The sequence below is a fragment of the Procambarus clarkii genome, unplaced genomic scaffold (genome assembly GCF_040958095.1).
Source record: "Procambarus clarkii isolate CNS0578487 unplaced genomic scaffold, FALCON_Pclarkii_2.0 HiC_scaffold_375, whole genome shotgun sequence".
NCBI lineage: Eukaryota > Metazoa > Arthropoda > Malacostraca > Decapoda > Cambaridae > Procambarus > Procambarus clarkii.
Window position 1 is genome coordinate 166,796 of NW_027189408.1, and position 14,865 is coordinate 181,660.

The following is a 14,865-nucleotide window of genomic DNA, read 5'->3' on the forward strand; positions in this document are numbered from 1 at the left end:
TACATCCTCTCACCACTGACACCACAATTTATTATAAATTGTTCAATTTGACTATGGAATATGATAGAGCTTTGTGTTGCAAACAACTGAAATGGTAACATTTTCTCAGCTAATTTGGTGAAAAGCAGACAGTGAGTGAACTATCGACGTGGAGCATGGAGGCGCCAGCCACATGTTGCTATTTACATGATAACTCGAGCCAGAGCTCTCCACTGACACAACCTGCCTCCCCTGACACCACTGTTACTCCATCTTCCCTGACAACTTACACCACTGTTACTCCATCTTCCCTGACAACTTACACCACTGATACAACCAGCCTCCCCTGACACCACTATTACTCCAGCTTCCCTGAGAACATGCCTTCCATGAGAATAACTTACACCACCTGCCCCCCCTAACAATAAACCCTAACTACTGACACCACTTGCCCCCCCTGACAACAACTCTCACCAATGACCCTTGATACCATTTTATCATCCTTCAACCATTTATCCCTAGAAACAATGGGTAAGCATAATAAAACACTGTATAACTGTTTACACTTTGGCGAATCATAGATGATGACAGCCACCTCCGACGCTCGGTCTCGGTGACTGCTTGGATGAACAATCCTCGCTTAATCAAACATTTGTATGTTCCACTGAACATTTAGTACCTAATTCAATTTGTTCGGATCTTCTGGGAATTCACTAGAGCGGGGTTCGTTAGTGACGATGAACTGTACTCTTTTCAGCTTTCTAATAACAACATATCTTTCTTTCAACACATATCTCTCAGGCAGCTATCCAAACTCTCTTCTCCTCTCACCAGTCAGCCCGTCAGATGTTGTGTCCATCATACACTCACTAAAAACCAAAGCAGGGAACATCAGTGAAATCCCATCCATTGTATACAAGAGCGCCTCCCATGCCCTTGCGCAACCTATAGCTCTGCTGTTCAACAAATCCCTTGAGTGTCATACCTTCCCTGATATCCTTAAAAAAGCAAGAGTAATGCCAGTTCATAAAGGAGGTAATCCGTCAGGCATAAACAACTATAGACCAATATCGAACCTACCCATACTATCAAAAATATTTGAAAAAATTATCTACAAACAGCTCTACTCCTATCTCGTAAAATTCGACATTCTTAGCCCCTGTCAGTTTGGCTTCCGCTCTCAAAACAGTACCAACGATGCAATTATTAGTCTCCTTGATATAATTTACTCAGCCCTTGACAAAAATGAGTTTCCAATTGGACTCTTCATTGACCTGAGAAAGGCCTTTGATACTGTTAATCACGATTACCTCTTATGTAAACAACATCATTATGGAATCCGAGGCCATGCACTGGACTATATCCAATCCTATCTTAGTGATAGACACCAATGTGTAGCCATCAATAATATAATCTCTCCCATTCTACCAATAACCGTTGGAGTGCCACAGGGCAGCATCTTGGGACCTCTTCTATTTCTTATATACATTAATGATCTGCCTAATGTCTCTAACATTCTGAAACCAATTTTGTTTGCTGATGATACTACCCTCATCTACTCCAACTCCAACCCACATACACTAAATGATGTTGTTAATAATGAACTAAAAAAAGTCCACTTATGGATGTCAACCAACAAACTAACACTTAACATAGAAAAGACCTACTACATCCTATTTGGAAGCAAATCTACAAATGCAATTCAGCTTCAGATTGACAATGTAAACATTAGCAATAAAAATGATGGTAAGTTTCTTGGCATATTCCTAGACAAGAGACTCAACTTCAGTACCCACATACAACACATAACTAAGAAAGTCTCTAAAACAGTTGGTATACTCTCCAAAATCAGATATTATGTTCCTAACTCTGCTCTCATCTCTCTATATTATGCACTAATCTATCCCTATCTCAACTATGGTATCTGTGCATGGGGTTCAACCACTGCAAACCACCTCAAGTCCATCATCACCCAGCAAAAATCTGCTATCAGAATAATATCAAATTCTGCTTTCAGACAACACACAGCCCCCTTGTTTAACTCCCTAAACATGCTAAACATAATCTCACTCCACAAATTCTCTTGTGTCAACTACATTTACAAAACCCTGTTCTTAAATGCAAATCCTTGTCTGAAACTCTTCCTGGACAGATGTAATAGGACCCATCATCACCACACCAGAAATAAATATCTCTTTGATATCCCCAGAGTTAAACTTAATCTGTGTAAACACTCTATGCAAATAAAGGGACCCAGTTTATGGAACTCACTCCCTACTGAATTGAAAAGCTGTCCAACTTTTACATCATTCAAAATCAATACTAAAATGTACCTAATTTCATCTTCATAGTTTTTCACTTTTTGCCTTAAAATTGCACTGTATCAATTGCTACCCAATCTCCCAACCTTTATGTTCCCAATTTTAACATCTTTACCATTGTGATCATTGCTGTTTTCTTATATGTGCTGCCAATCTGTTGTATGGTGTTTATAAATCTTGTTTATCTGTATCTTTTGCTACCCAGTCTCCCAATCTTTATGTACCCATTCTGAACATCTTTACCATTGTGATCATTGCTGTCTTGTATGTGCTGTCAATCTGCTGTATGGTGTCTATTAATCTTGTTTAAATTACTAATCAAGCTGTCAATGTAATCAATCAGAGCTTTAATATAACAATGTGCTTTAATATACTTATCTCTCATCTCATTTTTCTCTTGTAATGTATTTTTATCATTTATCAATTCTGATTGAAATTACCTACTTAAAATTATCTGCTAGATTAAGGACCTGCCCGAAACGCTGCGCGTACTAGTGGCTTTACAAGAATGTAAATACTGTACTATCCAATGTATTCTCACAAACCCAATGTACCTTCTTGTATATAAATAAAATAAAATAAAATAAATAAAATAAATCTCAATTTTCATGCTACGTCATTCATTTTGTTATCAAACTGTTCACAATATAAAGGGGCACATTTAAAACCAGTCCCATAATATTCGGACAATAAATGGGATTTTTAAAAATGCATTAATTGATGATGGCATTACCTTCATCAGGGACTCAGCGTGTTTTGGTTTTATGATGTCAATACCCTCATCAGGCCGCGAAACCCCTGATATTATTAGTTGGTTTTTGTTAACCCTTGGGCTGCTCTCTTGCGATTTTAGCCTGCAACACGTCTTATAAAAGTGTTCATTTGTGTTTCCTGATCATGGGAAAAATAGAAAATAATTTGTGACATATTTTGACCACAATAGGGCGAGGAAGTCTGGCAAACATGGGGCGTTGACAGAGTAATCATCGGAGGCAGTCAGCTCCACCCGAGCTGTCAGACGGGAGTTGCCACAAAAATATTATTACTTAATTATTTCAATGTCTTTGATTTTTTTTTCTTTTTTTTCGAGTAATATTATTCAATAGTGTGTAGTGTGATATATTTATATAATAAAATGTGATCCATCGCTATACTCAAAAAGTATTGTGAGCATATTAGTGATTCAATTACAGTGCATCCTCACTCTAACGAACCCTACTCTAAAGCATTCCCGGATAATCCGAACAAATTGCATTTGGCGCTAAATGTTCAGTAGAACATACAAAAATTAATTTGTGTTGTTCCACTGATGGTGATGACCTAGGCCGGTATGGCAGGGCTGTGAGAGCTGTGTACTGTACATACTCTCCACAGCGTTCACTTCAATATCCGTATCACTAGTATCAGACACCTGTGTTAGGTCTTTTTCCAGATTTGAGTTATCAAAATCACTGGCATGCTCATCTTCAAGCAATATGCCCTGTATTTAAACATCAGAGAGTGTTTTCTCAAAAACATGGCCAACTAGAGACTGGGAGCTCAATATACAAACAGATACATACAAAATGGTTGCTACCTTGAATATGAGCTTGCCCACAACCATGGGGAATGCTGGGAATTTTTTTCAAGCTGGCAAACACCTCAGGAATCCATCTTGTACCCAAGTTTTGAACCCTACAATATACCTACGAGTGCCTTAACCACTGTGATGCGCCGAGTTTATTGTGACATTCTCCGTGCACATGAAATCAAGTGTTCCCCAAAAAATGTTTTTTTAACCCTGAACATGTATGTCTATGTAAAAATAAATACAAAATTCCACTTACTTTGGCAGTGGGGACGTGGACAAGGTGCGCTGTGACGTCATCATGGCTGGTCGCCCGTACCAGAAACTCCCAGAAACAAGCGTGCAGGCCATTCAAGCATTGAGAGTTGCCACAAATATATTTTCAATTATTTGTTCTATGTATTTCCAATGCGGTTTTATTAGTTTTTTATTGTATATGATGCATATTTTTGTTATTTACAATATGTATGCAACAGAACGTTCATAATGTTCCATGGAACTGTGATACTGTGTGTCAGTAATGTATCCACAATGTTTATTGTTGCAATAGTACTTGCTAAAAATTCACTAAGATTACACTATGTATAGTTTCACACACTATTTACACACTAACACACTGTATTACACAATCAGTACTTCAGAAGTGAGTAATAATCAATGAAGTAGTCCAGGGTACACAGCGCGACTTCGCTCTCGTTGCACCAGGTACAGATAGATTTTCGCTGTTTCTTTGTTCTGTGTGCTTGCAAATAACGCACTCACGTACACCCTTGGTTTTAGTACTTGTAAGTGGTATGTAGCCAAGCTTGTAATGCGTAAGGTAGTCTTGAAAATATCGCTTTGTAAGGTCCCTGACTGGAAGATTCAGTCATTTATAGCAAGTGTCAGTCAATCTAGAAGAGATTCAGCCATTCTGGAAGAGATTCAGCTAATCTTGAAAATATCTATGGAAAACACCACCATGGAAACCGCTAACACTGTTCATCTATGCTACTTGTATCAGATGCATCATCACTGAACCCAGAAAATGATTCATCTATGTATCACCTATATAAATTGGCGATGGCATAGGTGGGCAAGGGTGGCGTTCACAGCTACAACTGGATACGCTCGCTGTATCATCCTAATAGGTGCGGTATCACTTGCATCCGACCTTTGTGTTAGGTCCTTATTGCGCCTAGCTTCATCAATATCATGACCCTTATGTTCTTCAAGCTATAAGGTCTGAATTTCACCGACAGAGAGTGATCTTTCAACACTGCGTCGGACAGGCGTTTGGGAGCCAGAGGGGCGTGCACCACCCCATGGTTACTCACTCAATACTAACCCAGCCAGCAGCCATAGGACATTCTGGGATTTTTTTTCAAAGAAAGCTGCCTCTCACTGGAGGGTCCCAAGAGTTCATTTTGTATCCAACCTACCGCGAGCGTGTTTTGACCGTGTACGAATAAAAAAAACTTTTGTCGGTGGGAACAGTTATTGGCGAAAAGCATTTGTCGTTTGGCACAGTGCAGTGGTTAAGGTGTTATACGCACCCCTTGATCGAGTGAAATTAGGCGCTAATGCATTTCAGAGGGTTAATACACTCAACAAAACTGGTTAATAATACCATGACTAATACAATCAACATCACTGGGTAATGCCAATATGATGAATACACTCACCATCACTGGGTAATGAAAACACCAAGATTAACCCTTGCGTGGCTCCGGGCTATTTAGCATTTGTTACCCACAGGCGCATACCAAAAAAAAAAAAAAATTTTTTTCTTCCTAACCTGTTAAGTCATGTTCCCTGACCACGAGAACAAAAAATTCAATTGAACTTACCAACGACGTAATTGAGCCGACAGGATAGGCGATGACGTCACACCATGCATGATCCCTCATGCACGGTGCGTCCCAGAGGCGTCGCGTGCGGTCTTCAAGCAACCAGAGTTGCCACGAATTTATTTTCGCGTCATTATTTACAGCGTCTAGGCCTATTTTATTAGCAATATTAGTCACTAATTGTGTTGCACATAATGTTACATCACAGTCATTGTCAATAAATGTTACATACATCGAGTATACACATGTGCACACAAATGTTTTCCATTACGTCATTATATTATGTAATCACAATGTTCATTATTATATGTACACACAAGCACGCACTATGTACAGGTTTTTGCACTATTATTGCACATTTAGAAGTCTTGGAGTGTGTGGTAGTCGTTGAAGCAGTCGACAGCACACAATGGAACTGCACACGCTTCACACCATGTTTACCCCACTTTACGTTTCTGTACTCTTCGTTTTGTTGTTTTACATACTACGCATGCACGTTGGCCTATTGCACGCTTTCCACCTGCTGGCAAATTCTTTAGTCTGTATTGCTGAAAGGCATCTATGTGAGCGAGCCTGGGTGTTGCAGCATGCTGCAACACTGGGTTCATGACTGGTCTTCGTATGCCAGGGACTTCTTGACCAAACTTTGCTAATAACTGTGTTGCAAGTGTAAAAGCAAATGTACGGAACACAGGTTTACGTCCAGTTTTCACCAGGTACAAATTATAGCAGTTCAACAGGCTCATGTCAACAAGATGGAAAAACACTTTTTTTTTGTCCACTTCAATGTTTTCCGCACATACTCGATAGTGCCAATCATCATGTCAGCCTTATCAATCAAACACATGTTGATATTGTAGTCAAGAACACAATCTGGCTTATATACTGGTTCTCTCGTTACACGGCTCACCTTGCCACTGTTCAACATTGTACCCTCATGAACGGTTGTCAGCAGGTTCACTTCTCTCTTGTCTTTCCACCGTACTAAGAGAATTTCATCACATTTCCGTACCTGGCACTCACCAACTGCAAGTCCACCGACAAACACTGGCATTTCCCTTCTTCGTGGCTTTACTGTGCCAACCAACCCGGTTCTATTTTCAATCAAGAACTTAGCTAGCAATGGACTTGTATAGTAATTATCTGTGTATAAGATGTGGCCCTTGTTCGTCCATGGTGCCATCAGTGACTTCACCACACTACCCGAGAAACCATGTTCGTCGTTACCGGGAATGTCTACATCGCTAGCTGAATACAGAATCATGTGTAACACGTATCCTGTTTCACAGTCACACAGTACAAAGAATTTCAAGCCAAATCTGTTTCGTTTTGAGGGAATATATTTTTTGAATGAAACACGTCCTTTGAATAGTATAAGGGATTCGTCAATCACCAGCTTCTGTGCTGGTACGTAAAAATCTCTGAATTTTCCAATCACCTCATTCATATAGTGCCTCACTCGCCAAAGTCTATCCTCCTCAGTCCGGTCCTCATTAGTTGCAAAATGCACACACCTGAGGAGTATCTGAAATCTGTCTCTGGACATATATTTCCCGAAGAAAGGTGTTGGAATAGTCAGATCTTTGCTCCAGTAATCTGTGATAGCGTGTTTGACACAGTGTTTCATCAACATACATATTGCAAGAAACACATACATTTCCCCTATATTGGTGTCTTTCCAACGTTGCAAGCGTGAAAATTCTGATATATCTTTTCTAATGAGATGAGCCGCATGAAGGTTCGTTTGGTGTACAATATATTCCATGAGCGGCTCATCATAGAATGCGGTAAAATAATCACATTCACTCATATCATCACCATTATCAGGGAAAAGATCTGTAATCCCAACGTCTTTATCGTCAAAGGCAGGAATTCGAGGAATAAAACTAGCACCATCACTCCACACTAGTACACCTGGTGTCCTGCGAGACGCAGGGGACGCAGCAGAGGCACTACGGCGAGGAAGCGATGCACCCCGTGGACCAGGAGCTGAAGCCCGTCTACGCACAGTACGGCCGCTACCTGCACGTGAGGTAGAGGCACGTGCACAAGAGGTAGAGGCACGTGCACGTGAGGTAGAGGCACGTGCACGTGAGGTAGAGGCACGTGAACATGAGGCTCTTGGTGCCACATGTGGTGCTATGCGGTGGCGCTTGGCTGGCCGAGACGCTGCTGACGCGACAAAATCTCGCCCAGTAACACCACTGGTACTGGCACCAGGCTCTGTAACACTATGTTCTGATTCCACTTCACTAAAACCAGAAAAAGAGTCACCTTCCTCTGACTCGTCACCGAAAGTATCCTCAGACTCTAAATAATCACAGGAATTGTGTGGCCGAGGGAATATTGGGGTCGACGCTGGCCGAGGTGGCATGGGTGAGGGTATAGGCCTCGCCACAGGAGGCGGCTGTATCTCATATTCACTGTCCGTGCTATCAACATCGGTCAATTGGGTGTAGTCTTTATCAATATCAGAGTCATCAAAGTCACTTTCCTCACCATCGGAAAATAATTCACTGGTTATTTGCTCTTGGGTGAGTGATTGCGTGGGGCATGCTCGAGAAGCGTTCGGCCGTGCGCTCGACATGGTGGCTGCCGGGTAACTGAGGCCTCCCAAGCAATAGTAGCGTGAGCTGGATTTTTTTTCAAAATGGCGGCTGTTTACTATAGCCCCTGGGCAGTGTATGGGGACCCCCTCTACCCCGCGGGCCTTTCAAATCATGCTCGGTACGCCCGCGCATCACATGATGCGATGCGCAATTTACTGCAAGTCGGGCAAAGCATCATATGATGCGATGCGCAATTGAAGGGTTAAATACATATAATTTACCCTCTTATAACTATTACTACAAAGACTTCAATTTTATAAAATGTAATAATTTTTTGAATGCTTAATTTGTCTAGTTATCAGATTCTTAGTTTACAATATTTGCAACTTACCCATTTATCTGTTGATACTAACACTTCAATTTCCCAAAATGTTATAAACCTTGAACTCTTAATTTGTCAAATTATCTGAATCTTTAATTCATTACTTTGTGAATTAAAAATTAATAATTTAATTTCTCACTTATATATCTGCCCATTAATATTAGCTACTAGTCTTGTTTGTTGTCTAATATTCCAGTATTGTTAATGGATTCTTAAGCTTTAAGTACATCAGTGTTTCCAGCCCATATGTGTTTGTTTCTATTGCATACCCTTATCCAACTTGTCTTATTACCATATAATATTACTGTATTACAATCTTAAGAGATTACTGAATTTTTAATTTGATTAACTATGTTTCTTTTTTTATTAATTATTTTGAATCTGAATCCATTTATTTATTCATAATCTTAATCTAATTGTCTAATTCTCACTTTATTCTCTTTTTTTTTTGCCTGTGTATTGCCCGTTTATATTGCATATCCTTGCCCATGTTGTATTATTACCATATCATATTCATGTATTACAATATTAATCTAATTCTTAACTTAGCTAATTATTTGTATTCCATTTGATTAATTATTTGAATCTCAATTCGTTTACTCTAGAAATCTTAATTTTGATTAATTATCTAATTTCCCACTCTTCTGTTCTTTATTATTTTTACTTTCATATCTGGTAAACTTTATTACTTATATACAGTATCTGCTAAATGTTATTACTTACATATCTGCTGAATAATATTTACAATCACTTCTCTACTCTTGCATTTTTTCTTTTCAAATACAGCGCATCATCACTCTAACAGACCCCGCTCTAACAAATTCCCGGATGGTCCAAGTGAATTGCATTTGGCACTAAATGTTCAGTGGAACATACAAAAATTCATTTGTGTTGTTCCACTGATGGTGATGACCTAGTCCGGCATGGCAGGGCTGTGAGAGCTGTGTACTGTACACACTCTCCACATCGTTCACTTTACTATCCATATCACTAGTAGCAGATACCTGTGTTAGGTCTTTTTCCAGATTTGGGTTATCAAAATCATTGGCATGCTCATCTTCAAGCAATATGCCTTGTATTCTAATATCAGATGATGTTTTCTTAAAAACATGGCTGACTAGGGCTGGGAGCTTGATATGGATGAATATGACACGGTTGCTACCTTGAATATGAGCCTACCCATGACTGTGGGGAATGCTGGGAATTTTTTTCAATCTGGCAAACACCTCAGGAATCCATCTTGTACCCAAGTCAACACCGCGTTGGACAGGTGTTTGGGAGCCAGAGGCGCGTGTGCCACCCATTGTTGCTCACTCAGTACTAACCCAGCCAGCAGCCCTATGACATTCTGGGAATTTTTTCCAAGATGGCTGCTTCTCACTGGAGGTCCTAAGAGTCCATTTTGTACCCAACCTACCGCGAGCGTGCTTCGACTGTATACGAAGAAATAAAAAATACTTTTGTCAGTTGGCGCAGTAATTGGCGAATGGCATTTGTCGTTTGGCGCAGTGCAGTGGTTAAGGTCTTATGCACACCCCTTATTGAGCAAAATTATGCACTATTTGCATTTCAGAGGGTTAATACACTCACCATCACTGGGTAATGACAATATGATTAATACACTTAACATCACTGGGTAATGACAATATGATTAATACACTCAACATCACAGGGTAATGACAATATAATTAATACACTCTCCATCACTGGTAAATGACAACACCAACATTAATACACTAGTTAATGAAAATATCTTGATTAATACACTCACAATCACTAGATATCGACATCAACATGATAAACACACACACTGGTAGTACAGTAAGAATAAAATTGTCCTTACCATCATTAATGGGCAAAAGTTGTGTTTGCTATCGTCCTGGGTAGTTGAGCAGAGACTGGAAGCAGTATTACCTATTAGGCAAAATAAAACAAATTTAAGGTTTCTATGACTAAATTTTTCCCACCAAAACACAGTAAATGTTTAGAAAAATTAAATAATTTTTTTAGGTATTGTGCTTTGAGCAAAAGTAAGGAGGGTGACCAGGAGTAAGGAGGGTGGGCAGGAGTAAGGAGGGTGGGCAGGAGTAAGGAGGGTGGGCAGGAGTAAGGATGGTGGGCAGGAGTAAGGAGGGTGGGCAGGAGTAAGGAGGGGTGGGCAGGAGTAAGGAGGGCAAGGAGGGACCCTGTCTGGCAGGGAGGGAAGGAGGGAGTCAGGCTATGGGTGGGTGAGCAAGCAGGGAGGCTGGAGTGGGTGTCCACACACCTGAAACCTACTCATCCACCCACCTGTGCACCATCAAACCCATCTGCCTGCCATGCAACCATCCAGCCCATCTTCCTGCCAGCCATCCAGCCCACCCGCTCACCCACCCATCTGCCCGCCCACTTGCCCTGCCCACCTTCCTGCCAGGCAGCTACCCACCCAGCTCACCCACCCATCTGCCCGCCCACTTGCCCTGCCCACCTTCCTGCCAGGCAGCTACCCACCCAGCTCACCACCCACCCAGCATCACACACTAATTATAGTGTGTGTGGAAATTCAAATCACGTTGGCTGTGATACATAAAGATTGTGAATGTTATTTTTTTCTTCCCCGGTAAAACTCAGCTAATACGGATGTCGGGCTTAACTGGATAGGGGTCCTTCCCATATAGTCTGGATAATCGAGTTCATACAGTATATATAATATATTATCCAGGATATATGACCTCTATCAAGCATATTCAGGTCATTTTTACATATATAGCACTAATAACTAACCTTGCTTACAACTATTCTAATACTTCATTTCAAGACCAAAACAAGGCATACATACACTTATATTATTAAACCTCTTGTCTGGAAATACTTTACCTAAAGCAGCCAAGCCTGCTCAGGTCACACTCACTGAATGAAAGGTTTCTGATCTTTCCATATGAAAACACTCATAATAATGCCAGATTATTTTAACCATTGAGAACCCACGTAATAGTGTGCAAGAGGCAGAGGTGTAATTAACGGAGGGAAGCGCGATCACAAGTTAGGTATCCAGTGTCAGTTATTTATTATAAGACATTCAGGTATTCATAATTAAACATCTTATGAGAAAATATATAGGATTCTGTAATGAGAAAATGTGGCTAACTCTACAGTAGACGGAAAAACACCACAATTTACATATTGAAATCACAAATTTAAATAGAATAAACCTAACAAATAAAGTATAGAGAAGACTCTTGTAATGTGATTCACTGACCACTTGGAAATTCAAATGCATTTTACCTACAAATAATACGCTATCATACGTTAGCTTGAATTTTCCTGGAGTGACTCTCATACATTCTCTCTCTCTCCATATAATTTCAAACATTTCCTTCATATCAGAAAGTTGGATGTACCAAATCTTTTAAATGTTAAACATCGACAAATTTAACATTTAAAAATGTAATTTACTGGTGTAAATGTGTATTTATGAGCGTATAAACATCTATTTAAATGTATAATAAAACAAATATGAAAGACAAAAGCATATAAAGAATAAACTAGAAAACATAATGTAGCAACTCTTTGATTAATGAAAATGTTTGAAACATTTTATGTCATTCATTCATTCATAATTTACATCATTTACACAACATAATTTACATAATAGTAGCATCCATCAGTCTCAGGAGACTATGGAGTTGTGCTCTGCTTGTCGGTCTGGAGTGGCCTCTCCAGGGCACAAAGCCTGGGTAGGTTGATATGCTGGAGAAACTGTTATCCAAGCAGCAGGCGCCGAAAGTCTCCAATGGAAAGGCAAACGCCAATACGATTGGTTCCAGCGCCGTCGCATGAACTGTCAGAACGAGAGGCTCCAACTCCGGAGTTAACCTCGAGGTTGGTAAAAGAGAACACAGGGACTCCAGACCCGGAGACCGCCGTGGTCGGGACCGGAGAAGAACCAGCCCAGCAAGGGGCAAGAACGACCCCAGCCTCCTGAAGCAGAGCTTGGGCTCCCTGAGCCCCAGGTGGAGGGTGTCCAACCCTGCACCTATGGGTTCATCACAGCCACCTTTCACCCGAGGCTACCTTCCTTCATGACCCAGCAGAAGGAAGAGTAATAATTATTAATTACAATAAGTCGTATTATAATTATTATTATAATAATATAGGGGAGGATAATATAGCCAGGACCCTGTACGGCCGCCAAAAGCCCCGTGCCCAAATGCCAGCCCAGGACATGGTGCCCAAGACGGCAGCAAGCACAGTGATTATAATAATTAATTATAATAATAATTATAATAATACAGAGTAACTAGGGCCGGGCGAGGAACAAACTATCTGACAATTTACATACACAGTAACATAATAACATACATAACATAATTAACATACACAAAAAACAGCTGCTTGCCATAAGTCCCTTTGTACGCTAAATAAAATGTTCTATAGTATTAAACATGGCATATTGTGGAATATAATGTTTACTACATGAATAATTCAAATACAGTGGTACCTTCATTTACGATCGTAATCCATTCCCAGAGACTCGACGTCAACCAAAAATTCGGCAACAAAACAAATTTTGCCATAAGAAATAATGTAAGTTTAATTAATCCGTTACACCCCCCCCCCCAATAAAAACAGCGTTGAATGTAATGAAACGCCATTTTCTGGGTGATACCCGGAGGCTCCCCGGAGCTTACTAGGCTGATATGCTAATGTCAGACTTTGGCATCAGTCATGTGTATGGAGTTCTGTGGGTCTACTGAGGACCACGAGCCAGAACCTGGCCCCCTCAGAGAGGCAAGGGGAGCAATGGCCTATAGAAACCCCCGTGTGGTTGGAAGCATTCTATGTCTGCCATCGACCGGGTCAGGCACCTAGAAAGGTAAGCATCCCAAAACAAACCCCTATTCTGGTGAAATTATTGCTACCAAAAGCCGAACAAGTGGATAGAACTCCCCACAAAGAAACGAACAAACGATCATGACGTCACACGTCGCCGCGCCGCTGTTACACAGCTCCCCCGTCCCCGGGAGGGGGAAGGGGGGAGCCCCAGACCCCTCACGCCGGCTATCGACCCGTCAGTTCTGGGGCTGGATGTCAAAACACACGAAAAAAACGCCGACCCGGGGAAGGGAGGGATGCCGGGCAGCAGCCTCCGGGTCTCACCCAGAAAATGGCGTTTTATTACATTCAACGCTGGTTTTCTGGGGGGACCCCCTTCGGCTCCCCGGAGCTAACTACCCACAGAGGAAGAACGTAAGGACTTACCCGGGAGGCGGTCGTTGCTCACTACACAACTCGAAGTCGAGACAACTTGCTGCAACCGCCGACCTAAATGACACAGGCCTGACTAGGCCTAGGGACGTGCACGAGGTAACGAGCAGCCAGGACCCTGTACGGCCGCCAAAAGCCCCGTGCCCAAATGCCAGCCCAGGACATGGTGCCCAAGACGGCAGCAAGCACAGTGAACGTACAAACGTCATGGGCATGGGGATAGACCGCAGGCTAGCTAGTCGTAAGAACTCTGCGGACGACCTGGGAGACCCACACCCGCGAACAGGGAAGAAAGGGAAACCGGATCAACCCAAAGCGTGTCCCCAGACACTGAGGCCGAGGCGCGCAAGTAACGGCAAAGAGCCACCACCGAACACAAAACATGATGCACCCCCGGCCCAACCAATGAAGCATCAACAACCCAGGGACCCCTCCAGAAAGCAGCAGTTTCAATCTTCACCAGAAAAGAAGGAGACAGCTGCAGACGAACAAAACCATCATGAAGACTGAAAGAGCAGAAACCCCTGCGCCGGAGGAGAGCATGAAGCTACCTAACCCGACAGCCAGAGGTCACTGCCAACAGATAAGGAGCCTTATAGAACAATCCTGAACTGAAGGGGCCACAACAAACTGAGGAGAAGAAAGAAAATAGCACTCTGTCCAATGACCAGGACGGCTCAGGCTGCGCAAGAGCAGGAGCAGGCCGGAGGTGAAACAATGCATGAGACAGCTTGCGAAACGGCACAGAGATAACATCAAAATCGAAAGCAAGCCGAAGTGGCTCTGCCAGCGCCTCACGATACGAGGCGACAGTATGGGGCAAGATGACGGCCCCAAACTTCCACAAGAAAAGGACAAGGCCACGCCAACAAATGCAGCTACCGAAGAAGGGACAGAAGGAAAAGGAAGGGCCGCCAAAAACCCCACACTACCGCCAAGAAGAAGCACGCAGCTGGGACACCATCAATGAAGCCACCCGACCACCAACAGA

General features: G+C 41.9%; 1 protein-coding gene across 1 annotated transcript in view; it reads right to left on the minus strand.

The window, feature by feature from the left end:
* Window positions 1-14,865, minus strand: part of LOC138361418 (tripartite motif containing 13-like) — a 45,377-nt gene that overhangs the window by 17,811 nt on the left and 12,701 nt on the right. Inside the window, exon 2 of the mRNA XM_069320749.1 lies at window positions 10,471-10,541. Coding sequence (XP_069176850.1) covers window positions 10,471-10,476 — 6 coding nt within the window. The 5' untranslated portion in view covers window positions 10,477-10,541. The remainder of the gene's footprint in view (window positions 1-10,470; window positions 10,542-14,865) is intronic.